At 44.5% G+C, this 21,461-nt stretch overlaps 1 protein-coding gene across 1 annotated transcript; it reads left to right on the forward strand.

Moving 5' to 3' along the window:
- Window positions 1-671: 671 nt before the first annotated feature.
- LOC118774683 (E3 ubiquitin-protein ligase RNF167-like) lies at window positions 672-14,955 on the forward strand. Its single transcript, XM_036524099.1, has 10 exons — window positions 672-948; window positions 5,951-6,061; window positions 6,417-6,497; window positions 6,783-6,920; window positions 7,147-7,234; window positions 7,465-7,555; window positions 7,873-7,978; window positions 8,400-8,493; window positions 12,470-12,550; window positions 13,347-14,955. Exons 2-10 carry the CDS (start codon window positions 5,957-5,959, stop codon window positions 13,712-13,714), a joined length of 1,152 nt encoding a protein of 383 aa, XP_036379992.1. The 5' UTR covers window positions 672-948; window positions 5,951-5,956; the 3' UTR covers window positions 13,715-14,955.
- The last annotated feature ends 6,506 nt before the right edge of the window (window positions 14,956-21,461 follow it).

Here is a 21,461-nt window from a genome sequence, read left to right on the forward strand (position 1 = left end):
TGCTGGAAGTGGTCAGGAGTAAAGGGGGTAAACTGCGTTCTTTTGACTCACCCAAGAGCTGAACAGAAAACCTGTTTACTATGAATTAAACGCTAAGTGCTTAATGTATTATTTTAAACCGACAGTCGGACAGATATGGACGTGACTGCACGGAAAGTGTTACCCTTTTAAAATCAGTCCGCTTTGCTGTGTCCCTGCCCTGACCTGGAAAGACGGGGTGGTTTTCGCTCTGCTGTGGTTTGTTTTTCCCTAAACGGTAACTTATTCCAACCATGTTATCTCCATGTTGTAATAAACGTTGTTGAATAAAGTACTTCACAATCTGGGGTGTCAGCCTATGTTTCAAACGCAACCTAAGGCACACAGTTCCTTTCAGTGTCTTGTTTTTCAACATTGTTTTACACGATTATACTCTATCCTGACAAGGATAAACAACAGCTATGTATATTGTAAGTACGTATCTGAATTGACTATACCTATTAATGAAGGCCCGCCTGTGCGATTAAAGAAAAAATGCCAGCCTTAGAAAAGGTAGGCTACGTTAGCTGAGCTCTTACTGGCGTAGTTGAGCGCTACAAGTGATCGCTTCAGAAATAAAGCCCCGAACGGGTTAATAGACTTGTTCCCGTTGGTGCGCGATAGGCGAGATTTCCGCGCGGCCATTAGGGTTTTGGGAGAAAATCGTAAACACTAGCAACTTGCGGAAATGTGAATGGGCAACAAAATAGCCCTGTGGGAAGAGCCAGCTGTGGATATGTAATAAGCTGTTAACTCGGCTAGTGTAAAACTTGTTATAAAAAAAAACTAAAGACTGTCCATAAAAAACGGAAATCGAGAATAAAGCAATTGACATCTTTGAGATAGCCGTATTGACCCAGCCCTCCTGCCAGGTTAGCAACTTAGCTGGCCAGTTCAGTTGCAGACAAGTTGAACCGAACGCCTTGAACGGTAAGCAGCGTCCCACAACTGATAGTTTGCTTTCTGTGTTGTAAATTTGATTTTCCACAACTGTCGTTAGTTAGGTAGTTTAAACACCTTGGCTTCTTCGTCGCGGCGTTTTCGTAGGTGATAACTGGACTACATTAACTTTGCTCCCTACTCGCAGCCTAGTTAGCTTGTAAGCTAATATTTTTTTTTGCAAGCAAACAGGTTTTTTATACTTGGTCTGATTGTATTGTGTTATTGTAATTGTTAGATAGTGACGTTACACAGACTTGCTCGTTAACTACCTAGTCTAGTATAGTTGGCCAGTGAAACGTTCCTTGTGTAGCTAAATATCAGCTGTAGACCTAACTTGGTGACACGTAACTAACTCATTTCTTGTAGAGATCAGAGCCATTTTAAATTGTTGTTTTTTTAAGAAAGCGGGCAGTATAGGTGGCTATTCAGATAAGTTACCGATGTTGAGTTTAGACGTTTATTGAGAACGTCGATTACCTTGCTACCCTGTACAATGCCATGCACAGCTATTCTTAAAGTAAGGCAACAACGGCACTACTACTGCTAGCTTGCAAATAGCAGCCCTTCAAAATGTTTCATTTGTATGGTAAGGTCGTGATGTTGTCCAGACACAAATATATGACCAAAGCACATTTCAGAGTGCAACCTCGTGTAGACCCAGAGACATGACTCCATAGTAATTAACATTATGTTGATGTTTCTAGCTAGAGGCAATACAACACAGTGGTGTGACATACATTGAGTTGCCATGGTGACCGAATTTACATTTACATTTATTCATTTGGCAGACATCTTATTGCTCTTCGTCCAAACGATTTTGGACAGTTGTGATGTGTTTTAAAATGTTTTGTTATTCAATTACAGAGAAAATAATTGAGATCAAACTGATAATAAATTAGGTGATCCTTAAAACTTGGCGTCAAAAGCAGACAACTTCTTTAAAACTTTTGTGGAAAAACATGATTTATTATTTTCTTGAAGTAGGCTAATAACTTCAATCCATCCAATCCTGTTGGTATCTTAAGTAGCTAAAGACTTTTCTTTTCCAGTGTGAATGGCTGGTACAAGAGGAGGCAAACAGCCGCAAGCCAGACACAGGCAGCTAATTTAGAGGATAAAAACGACCATAGCTTGTTACTGCAATTATTTCCGCTCCTCTGCGATTTCATTTCAAAAGAAGATTTTTTTTTTTTTGTGATTTGTAAGGACGTCCCAGAAATGTGCTGGGATGTGTAATCTGTCAGTCCCAGGTGAACACGACAACCTTTACTTTATGTGTCCCTGTCCCAATTTATCAGAACATTCAGGGAATGTTTGACTTTGCCAAGGTCGCCCTGTATGGTCGGAGCTGATGAATTGATTTTTTGGATTTTGTCTGTTAAGAACAATTACTGATATATCTCTTTGAAGTGTTTTAGACAAACAGCATGAACTGCTCATTGTTGATATTTGATATGAAAAATAACCTCTCACAAATCGATGCTTTAAGGTTTCGAATCTATGAGCATTACTCAGCATTTACGGCTGGAGTAGCAGCAGAGTTGACAAGGACTGTGGACTGGCTTTACCTGCAGGCTTTAGCAAATCTTGAAAACTTGATTGGGGGTGAATGGAATTCCACCACATAGAAATTGTTTCCCTTTATGATTCTGTTGTAATGTAGTTCTACTTTAATCAAAGTAAACCAGTGTATCTTCTGCTGTCATATTGTGGGCTAACAGGTTGCATGCTCAAAGGCAGCAAGTTGTAGCCTGGATAACAAATCAGATTGCTTTAGTGTGTGAAAGGGTTCACAAGGGCAGGTATTACTTGGGGGAGAAAAAAGCTGAGTAATCAGAGCCTGTCTTTTTATGTTGAGTATCGAAATGACATTTGGCACTGTTATTTCTTTACATGTCTGTCTTCATAACAGGCTCTGAGGGGTCAGTCCTTTTCCAGAAGACTCCTCCACTTTGTGATTCCTTTGACTGGCAGCAGATGGCGCTGTGCTTGTGGTGAATTGCATTGTGTGAATGTGCTCTGCTGGCGTCATTCTGACAGAGGCGTGTAATGGCATTTGTGAAGCGGCGTAGGCTGCTTGCCGAATCAAAGGCCAGGGCTCTCCAGCATCCTCTTTGCCAGAGCACAGTCACATGCAGTTCAAAATTAGGGCAAGGCGCAACAGAGCGTGACTTTGAGGATTGTGCGAACACAGTTCCCAAAAACCAGGGTGTCGCAGGCAATGATTCCGAGTTCAAAGAGAGCTTGTGTGGGCCCTTTTGTCAGGGTTTCAGTCTGGTGTAGTGTTTCAGGACCTGGGCTTGTAAAGTGAGTGTTGCAGGATAACTTCCAATGTTGATTGCTGTTGGGCACCTCAACAGAGTACCCAGCCTGAAATGCTGAAGTCACATTGGATAAGGGCATCTGCTATGAAAATGCATGGTAACAAGAATAATAAGAAGAAGGCCACTATGAGGGTGGCCTGGTGTCAGGTTTATATCCTGACTGGCTGGTGTTCTCCAGCAGCCAGTGCAAGGTCATCACACCACTCTAAGCTCCAAATTCCCAGTGGGTTTGTGTGGGAGATGGTTGCAGCTACAGGAGGGGCTCTGCCACTGACCCCCCTCCCCCCTCCCTCCGTCCACACACAGATGCACCGAGTCTACATCCATTTAAAAAGCTTTTCTTCCCAGAAGAATTAACTCTTTCATCTCTGTGCCAGGCTATCTCTGATCCCTTTTTAACATACAAACACTGTAGCACACCTGTACCTGGGCCTTGGTAGATTTGTTAGCATTTACTTGTGGGTGGTCAATCTGGTCACTGCTGATTACTGGGGTAAATACCTGCAATCTCAGTGGAGCTCAGATAACGAGCGATTGTGGCTAATGCACTAAGGCTAAGTCACAAAAGAGCAAACATTCAGACATACTCGACCTCCACACACCCTAACATATTCACACATACATAGACTCTCTCAAACACACACTCAGAAATACAGATACACATTCTATCACACACATACACATATTATACACACATTCATATGAATGTTCATATACACATACACTTTGGTACACACATATAGATACAAATGTTTGAACATATACAGTACTGCTTTAAAGTATGTGAACCCCTTGTGCAAGTATAGATTTTTTTTTTGTTTCTATCATGGAATGTTTAAGAAGATCCAGTCTTTTTTATCTGACATAACAGGTTTATATTTACCAGTTCCAAAAGTTGGTTTAAAGGAAATCATTCATGTAGTAAAAAAAATTAAAAGGTGCAAAAAATAAATGAACCCCAAGGTGCACTCGTTAAATCAAGTAGCTAGGTAGTATCAGGTGGGTAAATAATTGGGTACCAAATTAACCAATCAAAGGAGAGATCTTTAGGAAAGAGTTTGTGTGGGAATAAATAGAGATAAGAAAGCTGGTCAGTTTGGTGTTACCCATACAGGTGAATGCAAACACACCATGCCAAGAGGAGGAGGAGGTCTCAGGACATAAGGAAGGTAGCAGTGAGAGCACATCAGTCTGGGCAACGCTATAAAATCATTTTAAAAAGATCTGAGCTCCATCAGTCCACTGTGAGACACATCATTTAGAAATGGAGTGCATTTAGCATGACAGCAACCCGGCCTAGAAGTGGAAGCCCTTCTGGAAGTCCATTCTCTGCACAGATGAGTCCAAAATTGGTCACCCTTTTGATTGTGACCCTTTTGGTCACAATCAAAATTGCTGCATTTGGTGACAATCCAACACTGCCTACCACCAAAAGAACCTTATCCCAACAGTCAAGTACGTTGGTGGAAATGTCAAGATCTGGGGCTGCTTTTCCTCCTCTGGACCTGGATGACTCCACATCATTAAGGGAACCACAAATTCTGAGGTATACCATGAGATTCTTGAACAGAACCTCATTTCATTAGTCAAGGAGCTAAAGCTGGGCTGAAAATGGGTTTTCCAACAAGACCCAAAGCATGACCCAAAGCATTCGAGCAAATCTACCAAAGAATGGCTCAGGAGAAAGATTTGTGTTTTGGATTGGTCAAGTCAAAGTCCTGATCTAAATCTAGTTGAGATGCTGTGGCAGGACCTTAAGTGGGCAGTTCATGCCAGACACCCCTCAAACCTCACTCGACTGGCTGAGTTCTGAAAGGAGGAGTGGGCAAAAATCCCTCAAAGCAGATGTCCGAGACTAGTGGCTTTACAAGATGTTTATTCAAAGTTATTGCCGCTAGTGAGGGTACCACAAGCTACTGACTGAAGGGGTTCCCATATTTTTACACACATTAAGTCTGAGTTTTTGTGACATTTACCACTTTTGTTAAATAAAAAATAAAAATGCACATAATATTTTATATATAAAATATATATAGTTTGTGTTCTTTATTTGGAATGTCTTTATTACAAATTGGGATTTACATAAAAATTTTATAAGTTTATTTTAATATTTTATACAAAAATAAAGACCATCCCTGTAAGGTTCACAAACTGTCAAGCAGCACTGCGCGTGTATACACTCTCTTACACACATGCGGGCACACATATATACATACAATCTCTGTCTTACACACACATATACATATATGCAGAAATGTATGCACTTGCACACATACTAGTAATCTCTTACACACAAACACACACATGCACATACACATACAAATATACTCTCACCTGCACCCTCCTTCACATACATACACACACAGTGTGTCAGCTGCCAGTTGCCAGTGCCCTCTCTTACCAGTGGGCTTGTGTTAGTCAGCTTAATCCAGTGACATCTCATTGCTACTCATACTGACTCATCTGTCTGGTTTAGTTTTAAAACCTCTCATTTTTCTTATTCTGAGAAAAGAGTAGTCAGTTTTTCTGGCAGGCATCACCTCTCACACTTACCATCTTTCTCTGTCTGTGTCTCCCTGCCCTCTCTCTGTGTCTCTCCATCTTTTTTTTTTCAATCCCTCCTGTTCTGTGTCTCGTCCTCCCTCTTTTTGCCCTCTCTCCGACAGGGTGGAATGGTCTGTGTGGATGTGTGGGGTATTGATCCCCAGCTGGTAGTCCTAACTGTGGCTCTGTGCTGCACACTGGCACCCTCTCCTGGACATGCTGACATCTACGCTGTGAGTCTCCTGCTGTCTCCACTCGCCAACCGCTTCCAACTCTAATGAACAGAAGCTCTTTTGCTATGCAGACACAAATGTATCACATCTCAGAGTCAAAACACCCTCATATCTATGTAGCCTAACAGCATGTTATCATAGTGCATTTTCCATAGTGGATTGCCGTTCTGCCCTTTTTCAGCTGACAGTGGTGTCGCATGGTGGCCCTGTTAGTAGGAGGCAGTTCTAACCACTACAGAAATGCAGACAGCATTCAAGAGGAGTAATGGACAGAATGAGTTAAGCGAGTAAAAATTTCGCTCTCTTGATACCTTTCCCCGTCTTCCCCCCCTCTCTCCCCCCTTTCTCTTGGCAGCACTACAGCAACAGGACCTCCATGCTCTTTGAAGACCTTCCCGCTCTGTTCGGGAGCCCCCTGCCGAAAGATGGTCAGATGGTAAGCAAGGCTGGTTGAAAATACTATTGTGTGATAATGCATATTCCTCCTGTGGAAGACACTCTGATCCAGAGCAAACTACCGAGCCACTCTCATGGTAAATGAATTAACGAATGCAGTGCTAAAGTGCTTTACAGTGAGTAGAAAGGCAACTAACCTCCGCCCGCACCACTGTGCAGGTCATTAGAAACATGTGGCAGGAGCAGTAACAATAGTGATGTGAGGTGAAGAGCAGCCGGTCTGTGGTGGATAAGTGTTTCTGAGGTCCTTCACTCTCCCCATCAGGGCTTTCTGGTTGAGTCCCACCCCCTGAATGCCTGCTCTCCGATCGATCCTCCCCCCCTCCCCCCACCCCCTCTCAATGCCAGCCTTGCTCGCTTCATTGTCCTCATCCGGCGTTTCGACTGCAACTTCGACATCAAGGTGTGTGTGTGTGTGTGTGTGTGTGTGTGTGTGTGTGTGTTTGTTTGTGTGCTCACGCGTGTGCGAATGTGTTCGTGTGTCCTTGTCTAGCTGGTTTATGTGTGTTGGTGGAAAAGACTGATTATCTCTGTTAAATGGTCATGTGTAGTACGATTGTTGATGTCACTGGTGTAATAAGATGTGCCTCCAGGTGATGTTACTGGTATAATAAGGTGTGTCTCTGCAGGTGCTGCATGCGCAGAGAGCTGGATTCAGTGCAGCCATAGTGTATAACATGTACTCGGACACTCTGCTTCACATGGGCTTCAGCGATGGTGAGAGAAACCCAGTCCCCTGGTCCCCCTGTTTCCCTCCACCCCTCTCCCTGTCTCCCTTTACCTCTCTACCTTTCTCCTCCTGCTGCTCTGCCTGTCTCTCTGTATTATGTATGTGTGCATGTGTGTAGTGCTGTATGTGTACTGGTGTGTTTTTCTTAGTAGTGGTGTTTGTGTGTATGTGTGTGCACACATGCGCCCATGACAGCTGTGTTAATTCTCCTGTCCAGAGAAAATCGCTGAGGAGATACAGATCCCCTCAGTCTTCACCAGCTACTCTGCAGCTCAGATCCTCAAGAGCTTCATCATCCCAGAGAGAGGGTGAGACACACACGCACACACCTCACACCCCACTGTTAATGTACATGCATACACACACACAGAGTATTATTAGAAAGCACATACACATGCAGCACTGTTAAAACACACACACACACACACACACAGAATGGCAGTGATAGCAGCAGTCCTGTGTTTCTATGGTGAAGGACCTGTGTTGTCACGAGGGGGTTGCAGGCATCAGTCTGGGTGCAGCTGTTCAGATGGACAGCAGGGGATGTGGGATCTGTGTCGCGAATGAGCCGAGTGACACAGTCGATCCACTGCGGGGTACTGATGACGCTGTCTCTGCTGCACAGGGCCTACGTGATCCTCAGGCCCGCCTTCTACTTCCCCATCTGGTACTACCTCATCCCCTTCAGCTGGGTGGTGGGCATCATCCTTGTCGTCATGGTTACCGTCCTGGTGAGCCTGCTCTGAACCCTCCTATCCTGCCCTCTCTCTCTGTCCCCGTCCCCCCGTCCCCCCTGTCCCTCCCAGAGTCAAAAATGAGTTTATTGGCATAAATTGTGACTCTGTGCATGCTCCCAAAGCTCACAGGCCATGAACACATCAGAACAGAAAGCAAACTAGCGGTCCTCTGCCTTGCCACTGACATCTGTTTCTTAGCATGACTGGTCTTCTCTCCTCCTCTCCCCCCTCCCTCTCTCTCTCTCTCCCTCTTTCCCACTCCCTGTCTCTCCCTCTCCCTTTCTCTCTCTCGCCCCCTCTATCTCCTTCTCCCTCTGGTTCAGATCAGGTATGTGTAGCTGACGGTGTGCTCTAGGGTAGTAGTGCCCAGAGCAAAATGGTATTTACATATTCTCTCTCTCTCTCTCTGGCTCAGATCGTACGCTGTGTCCAGTACAGAAACCGGATGAGGAGGAACCGACTGACTCGGGAACAGCTGAAGAAGATTCCTGTGCACACATTTGAGAAAGGTGTTATTTCACAACATCCACCTTTCACCCTTTTCCATCCTCTCTCCCCTTCTCCCTATGTCCTCCCTCTCTCCATCCATCTCCCTCCCTCCCCCCAATCTCTCTCTCTGCTGTCCCTCTCTTTGCTCTCTCTCTCTCTGCCTGTGTAAAAAATTCCACCCTTGCTGTCCTTGCCCTCTGATCTGATCCTTGCACGGCTCCTGTGCTCCAGCAGAGGGCGCTGTGGGGACACCTGCGCTGCCCCTGCAGGTGTCACACCCAGGCCTGCCTGAGGCAGTGTCCCTGAGAGCGCGGGTGGGGTTCGTCAGCAGCGAATGCTGAAAACCTGTCTGGCAGGTTTCCGCGGCTTGCACACTCTGTACCCACACGCTTCTGCTGCCAGCCAGCGGCAGGCTTTTTGCTTCTCTCTGGGCGATCAGGACATGCACAGACAAGACAGAAGGAAAGCAGCATTGATCTGCTAGCACTCTGCTGAACTGTGTGTGTGTGTGTGTATGTGTTCTCTGAGTGTGTGACTGTGGCTTGTGAATGGATATACTTCTGTGCTGGAAATTGCTCTGGATAATAGTGTTTGCTAAATGAATGCAATGTAATGTAACGTGTGCCTGTGTGTTGAGGAGTTAACCGTTAGCAGGTGACTGGTGACAGGCCAATCGGAGCTTACCGAACTCTCCACTGTTACCTCACACAAATGAAACGTTTGAATCTGTTCCTGTCATGTGACTGTGATGTGTTGTTGATGTCTGAGGCCATAATTGGGAGAGCTGCGCCTCTTTCCCCCAGCTTAGTTAAAGGTATGGCCCAGTGACATCTTTGGATAATATTTTTTTAAATGACTTTTAAGCTCCAGAACTGAGTGTAAGAGCTGTAAGTAGATGGATAGAGGGTCGTTCATATCATGCGGGTGCCGTTTGCCTGTTCCTCTGTGGGAGGAGCGGGATGATACTGAGGATTTATCTCAATATCATCTATGACTCCGGCTTTGCCTACATGCTGCGAGAGAAATGGTAAAAAGGTAGAGTCTCAGTTTCTCTTTGCATTGAGATGGCAAAAATATATTTGAACAACAAGCTCTTAAAATGGACTTCTGTGTCCCTCCTTCATTCAGTCCTCTCAGGGCTGCTTTCTGTGTGTATGTGTGTGTGTATGTGTGTGTGTGTGTGTGTGTGTGTGTGTGTGTGTGTGTGTGTGTGTGTGTGTGTGTGTGTGTGTGTGTGTGTGTGTGTGTGTGTGTGTGAGTGTTCAGGGGTTGTGGACATAGAGAAGAGTGTTTAAAAGCGGTTGTCTGACATACTGAGGTGTTCATTTCCGTTCCAGAGCCTGGCGCACATTAGTTTAATCGTGCAGTCAGTGAGGTAATGGTGTGAAGCACACGGAACAGGGAGGTGGTTTTTCATGCCTTCTGTGGTCTGTGTGGTGTTGGTTAATAAGGGGAGCAATGCAGAGCAGAGGGGAATGGTGGGTGTCAGAGTGTAGGAATGCTGACGGACAGGACTGCAGAAAGCACTGTGTGAGGCTGCGCCTCAGAGCCCATCCATCGGCACACTTTGATGTGTAAAGTTAGTCACACTTCAAAGGGTGCAGAAACCCCCCAGCTCCCCCTGCAACCCCCAGCCCCCCCCCCCCCCCCCCCCCCCAAAAACACACCTAAACCCTCACTCTTGATTCACATCTCTAACTTCAGGGGGTCAGACTGAAATTGTAAGTTTAGACTACCACAGGCTGCCAAAGTGTTTTAGGACAGGAGCATATAAGACAAACCCTCCTTCTGCTCTTTCAGAAGCGTATTCTATCACTCTCTTTCTCTGCTCTGTTCTCTTTCCCCCTCTCTGCACTCCCTTTCTGTCTCTGCTGTCTGTGTGGGTCTGACCGTGTCCAGTCTAACGGCCCCGTTCTGACTGGCTGTTCAGGGGCATTGCACGTGCAGTGCAAACAGGAATCCAGCTGGAAACAGAAACATGGAGGAATGTGGATGAGCTGATATTTCAAGACTGGCTTTTTTGTCTTGTCATGGTGACAGCGAGGGATGCTGTGCTGTGTTTAGGTTTGCTTTCTGCTGCCTCTGTCCTGGCCAGCACAGTGGGATACTGTGTGAGTTGTGTACTGTGTGTACTGTGTGTGTGTGTGTAGCTGATAATAGAGCTGCATGCAATGCACCCCTGGCCAAATTGCATTTTTTGTTGATTTTTTGAAAAGTAGTAAACGCAACCTCTGCAGAGTTTAAAATGATATTTTCTGAACGTGTTAATGCACTGTTACTTTTGATTTCATGGACTTAAAAAATAGAAAAAAAATAGTAAGTGTGGCATGTGCAAGAGTTTGGACACCTTACCAAGTCAGTACTTAGTAACACCCCCTTTGGCAGATATAACTGTTTGCAAACTTTGGAAGCGCTTTGATATCTTTTTATAGCCTTCCCCTGCTTTGTGGGCCTCACTTAGCTTCATTTTCAGACTGTCAGTCTGAAAGAGGGGCCCATGGTTGTTCAGTGTTGGCACAAGGTTGAAGAGTCAGAATTTATTAAGCTCTGGAATTGTTGTCAGCTGACAGTTCCTAATAACAATTCTTGACCTGCCTAACGAGTCCTAATGAGTCAATTAAGGCCTAATGAGTTAAGTTCTGAGACTTCACAACTGGAGGGGTGCCCAAACTTTTGCGCATGCCACAATTACTATTTTATTTTTTTTTCTGTTTTTTTTCATCAAACGTTGAAAAAAGTTCATCAAATATAAAGTAACTGTGCATTAACATTTGCAAAAAAATGTTATATTTTTTAAATAGTGTTCTTTTCACTTAACCGTTATTTCCCTGAGGAGCTAGTGTTAATGTTAACAGTGTTAGGAGTGTGTATGGGTTGGTGGGTGTCTCGGACTTGCCCCTCTGTTCCTCTCTGTCTCTTTCAGGCTAGTCTCATTCACCTTGTAAGGATATGTGGCACTGAGCTGCAGTGTGTGTGTGTGTGTGTGTGTGTGTGTGTGTGTGTGTGTGTGTGTGTGTGTGTGTGTGTGTGTCTGTGTTTTTAACAGACCAGTATTAAGCCAGTGAAGGGAAAAAATCAGCAGAGTTTCATAAAGAGTGACCACTTCCTGTTTGAGTCAGGGAGTGAGCGGAAGGTGTGTCTCTCGTTAGAGTGACTGGTTGTGGTGTCAGAGCCAGGCTGGTTAAAACCTCAGGTCTGTCGACCACGACCGCAGAGGATATGAGGTCAGAAGGGAAACTCAGCTCTTCTAGTGGTTTTACCTCTCTCCTCTCCATTCTGGTGTTTCCCACAATGCACTACAACAGTGCTATTAGAGTGGACAAAATGGTGGACTGTGGCCCCCAAGTTCTGACTGCGCAGTAATCAAACTGGTTTGGTCCAGTTTCCATGACGTCTGTGTGTGAAAGGAACTTAAAGCAGAGTCATCCATGACTGCACTAGAATCTTCAGCCAGTCGTATGTTCGGGAGGAGATTTAAGCAAAATTGAAATTCAGGAAAGAAGCAAATCCATTAACTGAGTGTGGTTTGAGAACTGGATTAAAATAAAAGCAGTGTTTGAGCAGTTTGCGTTATAGGGCAATCAGATGAGCTGCTCTGAAAGATCGCTAAAATTGTTATGTCACTTCTGCAGAGGGGTAGGGTCTGTGATAGAAGCATGCAGATCCCACCCATGAGTGGCCTAACCTGTTACAACAGGTGATTTGTGACACAGAAGATGGAAATTTGAGATTTGACCTCACCAGTTTTCTTCACTGTAGGAAAAATCCAACCCCCTTAAGCTGAAAAGCTATTCAAAGTAGCCTGTATATTAGTGTGAATGGCAGTAGATACAGTCTCTCTCCCCCTCTCTCTTTCTGTTTTTTGTTGTTTTCTTTAGCTTTGTCACATTATTTTAATTGATTAATGGAAATGTCTTGATGTCTAATTGATGAATGGAAACTGTCTCAGTACAGGAGGCTTATAAGTCTCTCTCCTCTTCTCCCCCTCTTCGTCAGGTGATGAATATGATGTCTGTGCCATCTGCTTAGATGAGTATGAAGGGGGGGATCGGCTTCGGATTTTGCCCTGTTCACACGGTAATCTGTGTGCGTGCGTAACTGCCTGTGCATGACTCTGTGTGTGCGTGCAGATTGTCTGTGATAATCTGGCTCTCTCCCTGTGTTGGTCTTGCACGTGTAACGTCTATGTCTCCTGTTTGTCCTGGTGGTTTCGTTTGTTGTGGTTGTATGCATGTTACCTGTGCCATGTGAGAGTGGCTGTGAACGCCGTTCCTGTGCTCTCTGCAGTCTTCATTTGCATGAGGACAGGGGGGAGGGGTTTCCATATTTAAATCTGTCAGGTAGAGAATATTCAAATGTATAATTATGAGCAACATGCACACATGCACATACACGCACATACACCACACACGCTTGTGCACACAGTATTGCAGTTGCTGCAGGTAGTAGAATGCACGGTTCTCACTGCCCCCCTCACTCCTCTGTCTGCTCCACACTGCCCCCTGCTGTGTGATATGGGATATTAGATGTCTCCTTAGGGTGTACAATGTGCATTTGCTATTCAAATGTTTTTTTGGTGGGGTTTGGCTGTGTGCTTTGCAAAATGACAATAATTGTAAATATTCTAATAAATAATATTAGAAACAATGATAGTAGCAATAATAGTGGTATTACTGCTTCTGTTACTAATGCTGTCTGTACTGGAGCTGTTTATGATCATTCATATCTGCTGCTTCTGTAATCACAGCTGTTGTTGCTCCTGCTCCTCTCCTATTACTCCTACCACTCCTACTATCTGTTATTACTAACTATCAATACTACTGATAATCAAATTCTGAGAGAGCTATGTGGACATGTGTTCCTCTCTCTCTAGCCTATCACTGTCGGTGTGTGGACCCCTGGCTGACCCAAACCAAGAAGACGTGTCCCGTGTGTAAACAACGCGTGACCCGGTCTGACCCGGATTGCTCCAGCTCGGAGTCTGAGTCGGAGGGGGAGGGCGGGGTCGTGGATGAGGAAGACTCTGAGCGGACCCCTCTGCTCCGCCCCACCAACCCCAGCCTGCCTGCCTCCAGTGGCCCCGACGTGGCCACCGCGGTAACCACGGCTGCCCAGTGCTTCGGCTCGATGTCCCGCTGCGACTCACCACTCCTGGTCCGAGAGGGTCACTATTCCCCTGGGGAGGACTCTGAGGACGATGGCCACGCCCAGCTTCTCGGCAGGGGAGTGGTCGGGGTGTGAAAGCAGTCCTGTGGAAAGTGGAATGACTGTCTAACTTGAGCTCCTCCTTTCATATCAGATTGGTTTTAATGTGTTTTGTTTTGTTTTTTTTTTTGAAAGCTTGAGAGCTTTTCTTTGTGTTCTGTAACTTTCCCCATTTCTGTATCCTGGCCTCGCTCTCTCGCGTCTCCCTGCATTTTCTCCTCACCATTATAACTGTTCTGTTCATCCACCTCCTCTAGCCTCCATTAACGTCACTCATGGCTCTAACCTGTCTGCAACACTAATGTAATGTGTCTCAAGACTCCTGAGGTCTCCTTATGAATGTTTATTTTTGTGTGTATATATTGTACTCTGTCCTGATATAACAAAGGGGAAATGCAAAGAGCCTGAAAGCACCGGCAGTTAAATTTAAGTTGTTCGTTGTACTTTTTTATAGGTTTTGGGTGGCAAAAAAAAACGTTTTTCCCAGATTTTCAAATAGCTGAGAATAACTTCTTTCTTGTGTTTTCTTTGGCCAAGATTCAGAGAGCACTGTAAGGTGTTTATTTTAGTTTGGACTGTCTCTGTAGGTGATTCGAGCAATCTGTTGTCTCTCATCTCACTCAGCAGCTCACTACCCCTCAACCCTGCAGCTAAATCACTCAAATTAGCACAGTTTAACACTGCAGTAACTTAACATTGTATGAACAATGAGTGAAACACAAATGCTTTGTTTACCTTTTGGTTTCCTTGATTTGTTTAAAAAGCCCTGCATAAAAACACTGTTCCTCAAACTCCCCTGTGAACTGCATTTACCCTGCTGATGGACGTCTCAATGGGCCAAATGTTGTCGGGGCGGGGTGTGACTTCAGGTTTTCAGCCTGTGGCCTAACTTCCTGTCACTCTTTACTGACCACTTCCTGTCAGTTTTCACTGTAATGACCCCGCCTCTCAGTTCTTCTGCGTCCCCACTGTGGGGACGTTTAGCAAGGCCAAATTGTTCCACTGGGAAAGCAGTTTGTCTGAGGGTCTTAAGCACAATGCTGTGTGAAATGTTGCGTAGAGATGTTCCTCAGGTGCCACTGGAAAAGCTGTGAGAGATGAATAAACCAGAGCATTTATGTAAAGTTACTCTTGATGCTTTGTATTTCAAAACAGTGGAGGGTGGTTGGGAGTGCTGAAATGTTGCATGCTCTGTTTGATGTCAGCAGTGCACCTATAAACAGACACATCGGAATTTCCCAGCAGCCCCGGCATGTCTGAGTTCCTGCAGGACACCCCAGTAGGTGCTTGTCTGTGGCTGGTGCCTGTCCATACTGTCTTATCCATCAGCTAATCAATAAGAACAGCTGCAACTACAGTGGTGGATCCCTCCATTAGTGCTGTCTCGCCCTCTAGTGGCAGAATGAAGGCACTGTCGTTGCACTGAGGGAGCAGTGAACTTTGCTTGAGAGCGAGGGACACTGTGGTGTCCGCGGCTGCATGTCGCAGTTTAAAAACAGGAGGGATCATGCAACTCACAGTCTGAAACATGCAGCGCTGGTGCCAGCAGGTTTGCAGTGAGTCGCTGTTGGAAGATTAATGCTCTGGAGACAAAGTCCAGCCCTCAGGAAGTGCTTGAATTGTTACTGCACACATTCCTCTCACACTCTCTGTGCTTTTACTGAAGCTCCACACAGTACACCAGTAGGCTCTTCAGTGTCCAGTACGGTTTGGTCCAACTCGCTCCACTAACATTTTACTTGACATTTTAATTTACTTTCCTTTTTTCATTTTTTTTTTTCCATTTGAAATGTGAGCTTCAGTCAAACCTAAATGGAAACAGTTTTCCATCTCTGGAGAGTTCTAGAATCATTTGATTGGGTAGAGGGAGGTAAATAAATGTATCCTCCGCTGAGCTGGAATTGTTTCCATGGCAGTCTTCTTACTCCAGGTAGAAGGTAAAAAAAAAAAACTTGTTTTAAATGGCTTATATATCTGAATGTTTGTATTTTTTTAATTGCATGTCTTAGGAAGGTTGGGTTGTGAAAACACTGCAATACTTTCCTGTAGTTTTTGTGAAACACCCCAGTATGTGAGAATGAACAGGTGAATTAAGCTCTCAGGAAGTGAAAAGGTAAGTGGAAACCTGGCCAGCAGGAGACCACAGCCTTTGGACCCACTCCACCTGAGGGTGGCTATGGTCACCAGACCAAAACGAGCCTAAATGTTACAGTGGTCAACAAGCACACCTTAACATCGCTGTGAATGAGGAAGTGCCCAGATATCCTGTCCATTCAGTCACATGCGCACACACGCACACAGATTCGTGCGAAAGTTTGCTGCCACGCTCACCTGTCCTATAGACATGGTCCTCTCCCCGGACCCCTCAGAGTGGCGCCCTTCACCGGTTGTCCTTGTCTTGATGCGGGGAATCTCAAAGCTCTGACTCTGTATTATATTAATATCAGGTCTCTCTGCATCGGCGCATTTTCCACTGCACTAGTGGTGGATAATGGGCTCGGAGAGTTCCTGCTCTGTTGCAGGGCAGGGTGTGCTGCCAGGTCGGAACTGGGTGCACGGTGTCTTAAAGACACGTGAGGACATCACTTGGAAATTTGTAATTGGGAACCGACCAAGTGAAAGGAAAGGTTTGAGTCCTGGCGAGCCATTCAGATTGAACTGGTAGTTTAATATTAAAGTCAGTTTGGCTGTGGTACTGACTAATTTATTCTTTTTTATGCTTTCAAATTCATTTGCAGGTTTTGATGAAAATTAATAAATTAAAAAAAACTCATCTTGGGTCAAAATTGGTTTTGTTTTCAATTATTACTATGAATAGTTATAAAAGGCTGCAATTCCTTCAAGTTCATGAAACTTTTTTTCAATTACTTCAGCTATTTTCAAATGGAATCAGATAATGACAGGGGATCATGTTGCTAACAGCCTGAATCTGAGAGCCCTCTCAGAGACGTCATGTGATGTGGTCATTTGGGGTCATTTTGTTTACCAACTCACTTTGCCCGCTGACGTCAAATCACAGTTTGGATAACACTACTTTCTCATCTCTATGTGTTAACAAAAAAAGCTTGATTTCTTCTGTAGATGTGACTAAATGCTCTTTAGAATGTAACCACAATATTAGCCACTTCTGTCTGGACTATTAAGCAGCTCCTTGTTGTGTGCTGACGTGTTTTGGTAGGCTCACTTTTTTGTGTTTTTGACTCTTCAGCCTTGCTCCTAACTCAGCAAAGATGGAATATTTTTAACTAGTACTTTTAATACTTTTACTTTATATTGTAAAAATGACTTCACTTTTTTGTTGTGACTGATGTGCTTAATCTCTCTGAGGTTTGACTCTTGCATCCTTTCTCTCCCTCTCCCCTCCTTGTCTCTTTCTGATTGGTGTACAGTGTGTGTGCCAGCTGGTGTTTTGTATGTGGGGTTAAGGCTAGTTTGCTTGTGTAATGGCTTTGTATGTTAAGCTCTAGTGTTGTGTGTAGGGGTGTCTTGTCTTTTTTTAAGAGCATGTGCAAATAGGTTTTGTTTAGCTTGTTGCCTTATCTTATAGCTAAATTGGAAAGATGGAAACACTTAAGCCCTGCTCTTGAAGGTCTCCAAAATTTCATAAGTCAGGGAAGAATTGGAGAGTTCAACTGAAATGGTAAAGAAACTGACTGCTGGGATGTACATGGTGGCAGGACAGGACTGCAGGTGAACTTCCCTTAGGGGAAAGAACTGGACTCTCTGAAATTCTATCAGTCTCCCCTTGGTAGTGAGTCACTATTCTAGCCTTTGGTTATTGCATTTTTCCCGTATCTCTCATTGCTGTGTTATAGAACACAAAGTTAAGAAACTGCCATTTTGGAATATCCATCGAGGGGCCCAGGGACCCTTACACTGTTGGTGCCGAAGGGCCCAGGGGCCCTAGTGGTCAGATCATGCTTTAAGCCCCAGGGGCTTAGGGGCCCTAGTGGTCAGCTCACTCTTTATACGCCTGGGGGCCTGGGGGCCCTCACACTGTAAGCACTGAGGTGCCCAGGGGCCCTAGTGGTCAGCTTACGTTTTAAACACCAAAGGGCCCGGGGGCCTGCACATTGTAAGCGCTGAGGGGGTCTGGGGAGCCCTAGTGGTTAGTTCACACTATAAGCACCCAGGGGCCTAGTGGTCAGCTTGCACTGTGCGCAATGAAGGCCCTGGCGTTCAACTTCCTTCAGAAGTCTTGGGTCACGCACCGCGCGTAGCCTGAGGCTTGGAGGCCCCCTGGCAGTCCGAGGCCCCGGGGCACTGGCCCCACTGGCCCGGTCCCTAATCCAGGCTTGACGAGGATGGAGGAAAACAGGGCCAACTTTCACACACACTCCTACACACACATACACTACCGATCAAAAGTTTTAGAACACCCCCAATTTATGTAAAGGAAAGACCTACACTTTTAAGGGTTATAATGTTCTGTCTGTCTTCCTTTGTTAATTGCCTTTTTCTTGCCATTATAAGCAATATACTACTTCCTGCAGTGCAATATTGTCCAAATAATGATTTAGAGGGTGTAGTAACACAGTCTGTTCTAACACTGCTTCTATACAGACAGAGGGTTTGTAAGTAATCAACAAAAGTCGGGACACCTGTAGGAATTGTTTGCTGAATTTACTTCCATTGCTGCAGAAAAGCTGTAAGTTGTTAACCCATTACTTGTTCCCTGAAAAAGGACTAACTCTGAAATTTACATTATTTTTCAGTTTTTGGTAACCTAAACTTTTTTTTAACCTCTGGCAGTTTACCGCTTCCTTTTGTTCCATTTCAGGTCATTCACTGGACTTGAACTGCTTAAATTTCAATAAATTGGTAAAATGGAGGTGTTCTAAAACTTCTGACCGGTAGTGTAGAGCACACACTCACTTAGATATACTGACATGCACACATAAACCACACACTTGCATGCACACACCCACTCACACTTGGGCTGGAATGCAGTTGTGCTCTCATTTTTTCGACTCCTCTCTAATCTCTCTCCTGACCTTAGGTCAGGGTTCTAGTGGAATCCTCTGTAGTCGTGTCAGTACAAGTCCTCCGGAGGCTGACTTATGACCTGTGCCTTTGCACCCAGAAGTGTTCACTCAGAGATGTGTAAAACAGGGGGCTCTTTTTCAGCAATCTTTCTTTGTGGGTGTTGTCTTCCCTTTTTCCCTCTTACACTAGCGTGTGTCTTTTTTTGTGATGTAATCTTCTGATCATCTGTATAGGCAAAAAGCTCAGTAATTTTACAGGAATGTTGTTTACCCATGACCAGTTAGCTGATAAAGTGAGATGATTGCTGACTGTAAACAGTAACTGTCTGACAGTACAACATGGTGGCCAGTTTGATAATGGTTGGCTCTGCAGTACCTGGAGGATGTTCATTTTTGGAACTCACTGAAAATGACAAATTGATTATCAAAAATCTGAAGCTCAGTTAGCATTTAGTCCAGTTAGCATTTAGAAAGAGCTGTAAAAATTTACAAAACGCAGATTTACAAAATACTTAAAATCCCGCCTGATTTTTACAGAGGCAGTGAAGGTAAAGTAACTTGCTCAAGGATGTAAGGATTAGTGTCTCCTGAGAAACAGGAACCCAGAGTCCCTCATTTCAGAACTCTTCCATGTTACCCCACACAACCACGCCTCACGTCCACCTCATTGTTAAGTATGCAACAGGAAATGACATCATTTGCTGCATTCCGCACATTCCTTCACTGCGCAACAGAGGGGTTTCCTATCCAGGGAGGAGGGACCAGTCCTTGTGCCTCTCCCACTTGTTTGCCTGGATGCAGGAAGTCATGCTTTCTCAGATCTTTGTCCTTACTGGACAACTAATAAGTAGTCCCTGACCAGATATGGTATTGTAAAGACCTGTTTCATCATGCAGCTATATATGGATCTTTTGTGTGGATTCCCTATGGTAATGAATTCAGAGGATATTTTAGAACTAATAGGACAATGTTAGATTTTTTTAAAAGCACAATTACGTTACATTTACATTTTGTCATGTAACGAACAAAGTACAAGTACAGACTGCATCTGAAAGAGTGGTGTGAAACCCAGCTGACATTGACAATTGGACATCACTTTAAACCTACATAATGTAATTAGAATGACAAACACAACAGAGGAAACAAGCTTTGATCCAAAGTTTATGTAATATAAACGTGGTTAAAATAATGATTAAATCTACAAAGTGTGTCATTTTTTCCATGGCAGTTTAATTCCCTGTGATCATTAAAGATCCCTTTGTAGTTTTTGGTGAGGGGTGTGTCTGCTCTCACCTTATACCTTAGTCCAGGGATAGGTGACCTTGGTCCTGTAATACCAAGAGATGTGCCTTGTTTTTCATCATTTAAATACATCATCATGTAACTTAATAGGATTTCTCATCGTGGTAAATTCATTCAGGTGATTTAATTTGAATGGCGAGTGCCTCAAGCACGTGACCATCATCATAATTTAGCAGATTAATTACTCCAGTTAGATGATTAAGAACTCAGATGAAACAAAAAACAGAAGTGACTTCGGTACTCCAGGGTCAGCCCAGCTCTGCCTTAGCCACAGTCTAGCATTCATAAACATCATTCCTCTCTTTTAACCAGAGCAACATCCTCAGACACAATTATTTTGCCTCCTTCCCGTAGCCTCCATGTGGCCAAAACACACAGATGTTTACAAAAGTTTGAACACGCTATTAAGATTACATTACATTATTGGCATTTAGCAGATGCTCTTATCCAAAGCAACTTACGTCAGTTACAGTTTTTTTTTTGACAACGTTATCTATTTATACAGCTGGATATTTACTGGGGCAATTGTGGGTTACGTACCTTGCCCAAGAGTACAACAGCAGTGCCCCAGTGCGGAATCAAACTGGCAACCTTTCGGTCACGAGTCCTGCTCCTTAACCACTATGCTATACTGCCGCCTATTAATTTTGGCTTTACCCTCCGAATGACTGATCTCAGATCAGTGCCCAAGGCATCCATGGCCAACACGACCTGGAGCCTTGCACTCAGGCGCTTACAATGTGCCTACACTGTGAACTTGAGAAATCAGTGAACAGTGGTGAAATCAGTGTAAGTACAGAGCATTGCCTTACCCATGGGAGCTTCACTGCACTGTCTCTCTGACACCTGGTATATCCTGGCCCTGGTCCTGGAACGACCCCCCTCTGTGCTCTCTGTGGAGGCCGGATGTGATATTCTTCTCCAAAAACTGAGCTCTGCTGTTATTCTGATGAGATGGTTACCATCAAAGGACTGGAGTGGATGCAGGGGGTTAAGACCCTGTAGTTCCTGTCTGGATGCACTACAACACCCTTCCACACTCCTCCCTCCCTTCTTTCACTAAGAACTGACCTCAGATCAGCAAGAAAGGCTCCAGGGTGAGGCTGAGGCTGTAGGTCTCAGGTCACAAGCTGCTGCATGCCCAGCTTATGTAAACCACCACACACCAGCACTTATATGGAGATCATATCTCCAGCCCGAAAAGGACCCTCTCTCTTCCTCCACATAATCTGGATCTGGTCTGCGTGTTACAAAGGACGACTCCTATTTACTTCACGCATGACTGTTGTCTGACTACGACAGCAGTAGGCCTAGTGTATTTTAATTTAAAAAGTTATTTTCGAAAACTTTGGTCTAAGGTCAATGCCAGCTCTGCCTTAATGCAATAATGTGTTTTCAATGTTCCAACAATTGACCCCAAACATGGAGGATATTTTCAGATATTGTACACTATGGCCGTGAATACGTTTTGATGCAGTTACAGAAATATATCTTGG

The sequence above is a fragment of the Megalops cyprinoides genome, chromosome 3 (genome assembly GCF_013368585.1).
Source record: "Megalops cyprinoides isolate fMegCyp1 chromosome 3, fMegCyp1.pri, whole genome shotgun sequence".
Taxonomy (NCBI): Eukaryota; Metazoa; Chordata; class Actinopteri; order Elopiformes; family Megalopidae; genus Megalops; species Megalops cyprinoides.

Bases quoted from the DNA above. Each gene is read 5' to 3' on its own strand.
- LOC118774683 (XM_036524099.1), top strand. From the start codon at position 5,957: ATGGTCTGTGTGGATGTGTGGGGTATTGATCCCCAGCTGGTAGTCCTA. The intron at 7,979-8,399 runs GTGAGCCTGCTC...TCTCTGGCTCAG, and splicing joins TCGTCATGGTTACCGTCCTG to ATCGTACGCTGTGTCCAGTA. The intron at 8,494-12,469 runs GTGTTATTTCAC...CCTCTTCGTCAG, and splicing joins TGTGCACACATTTGAGAAAG to GTGATGAATATGATGTCTGT.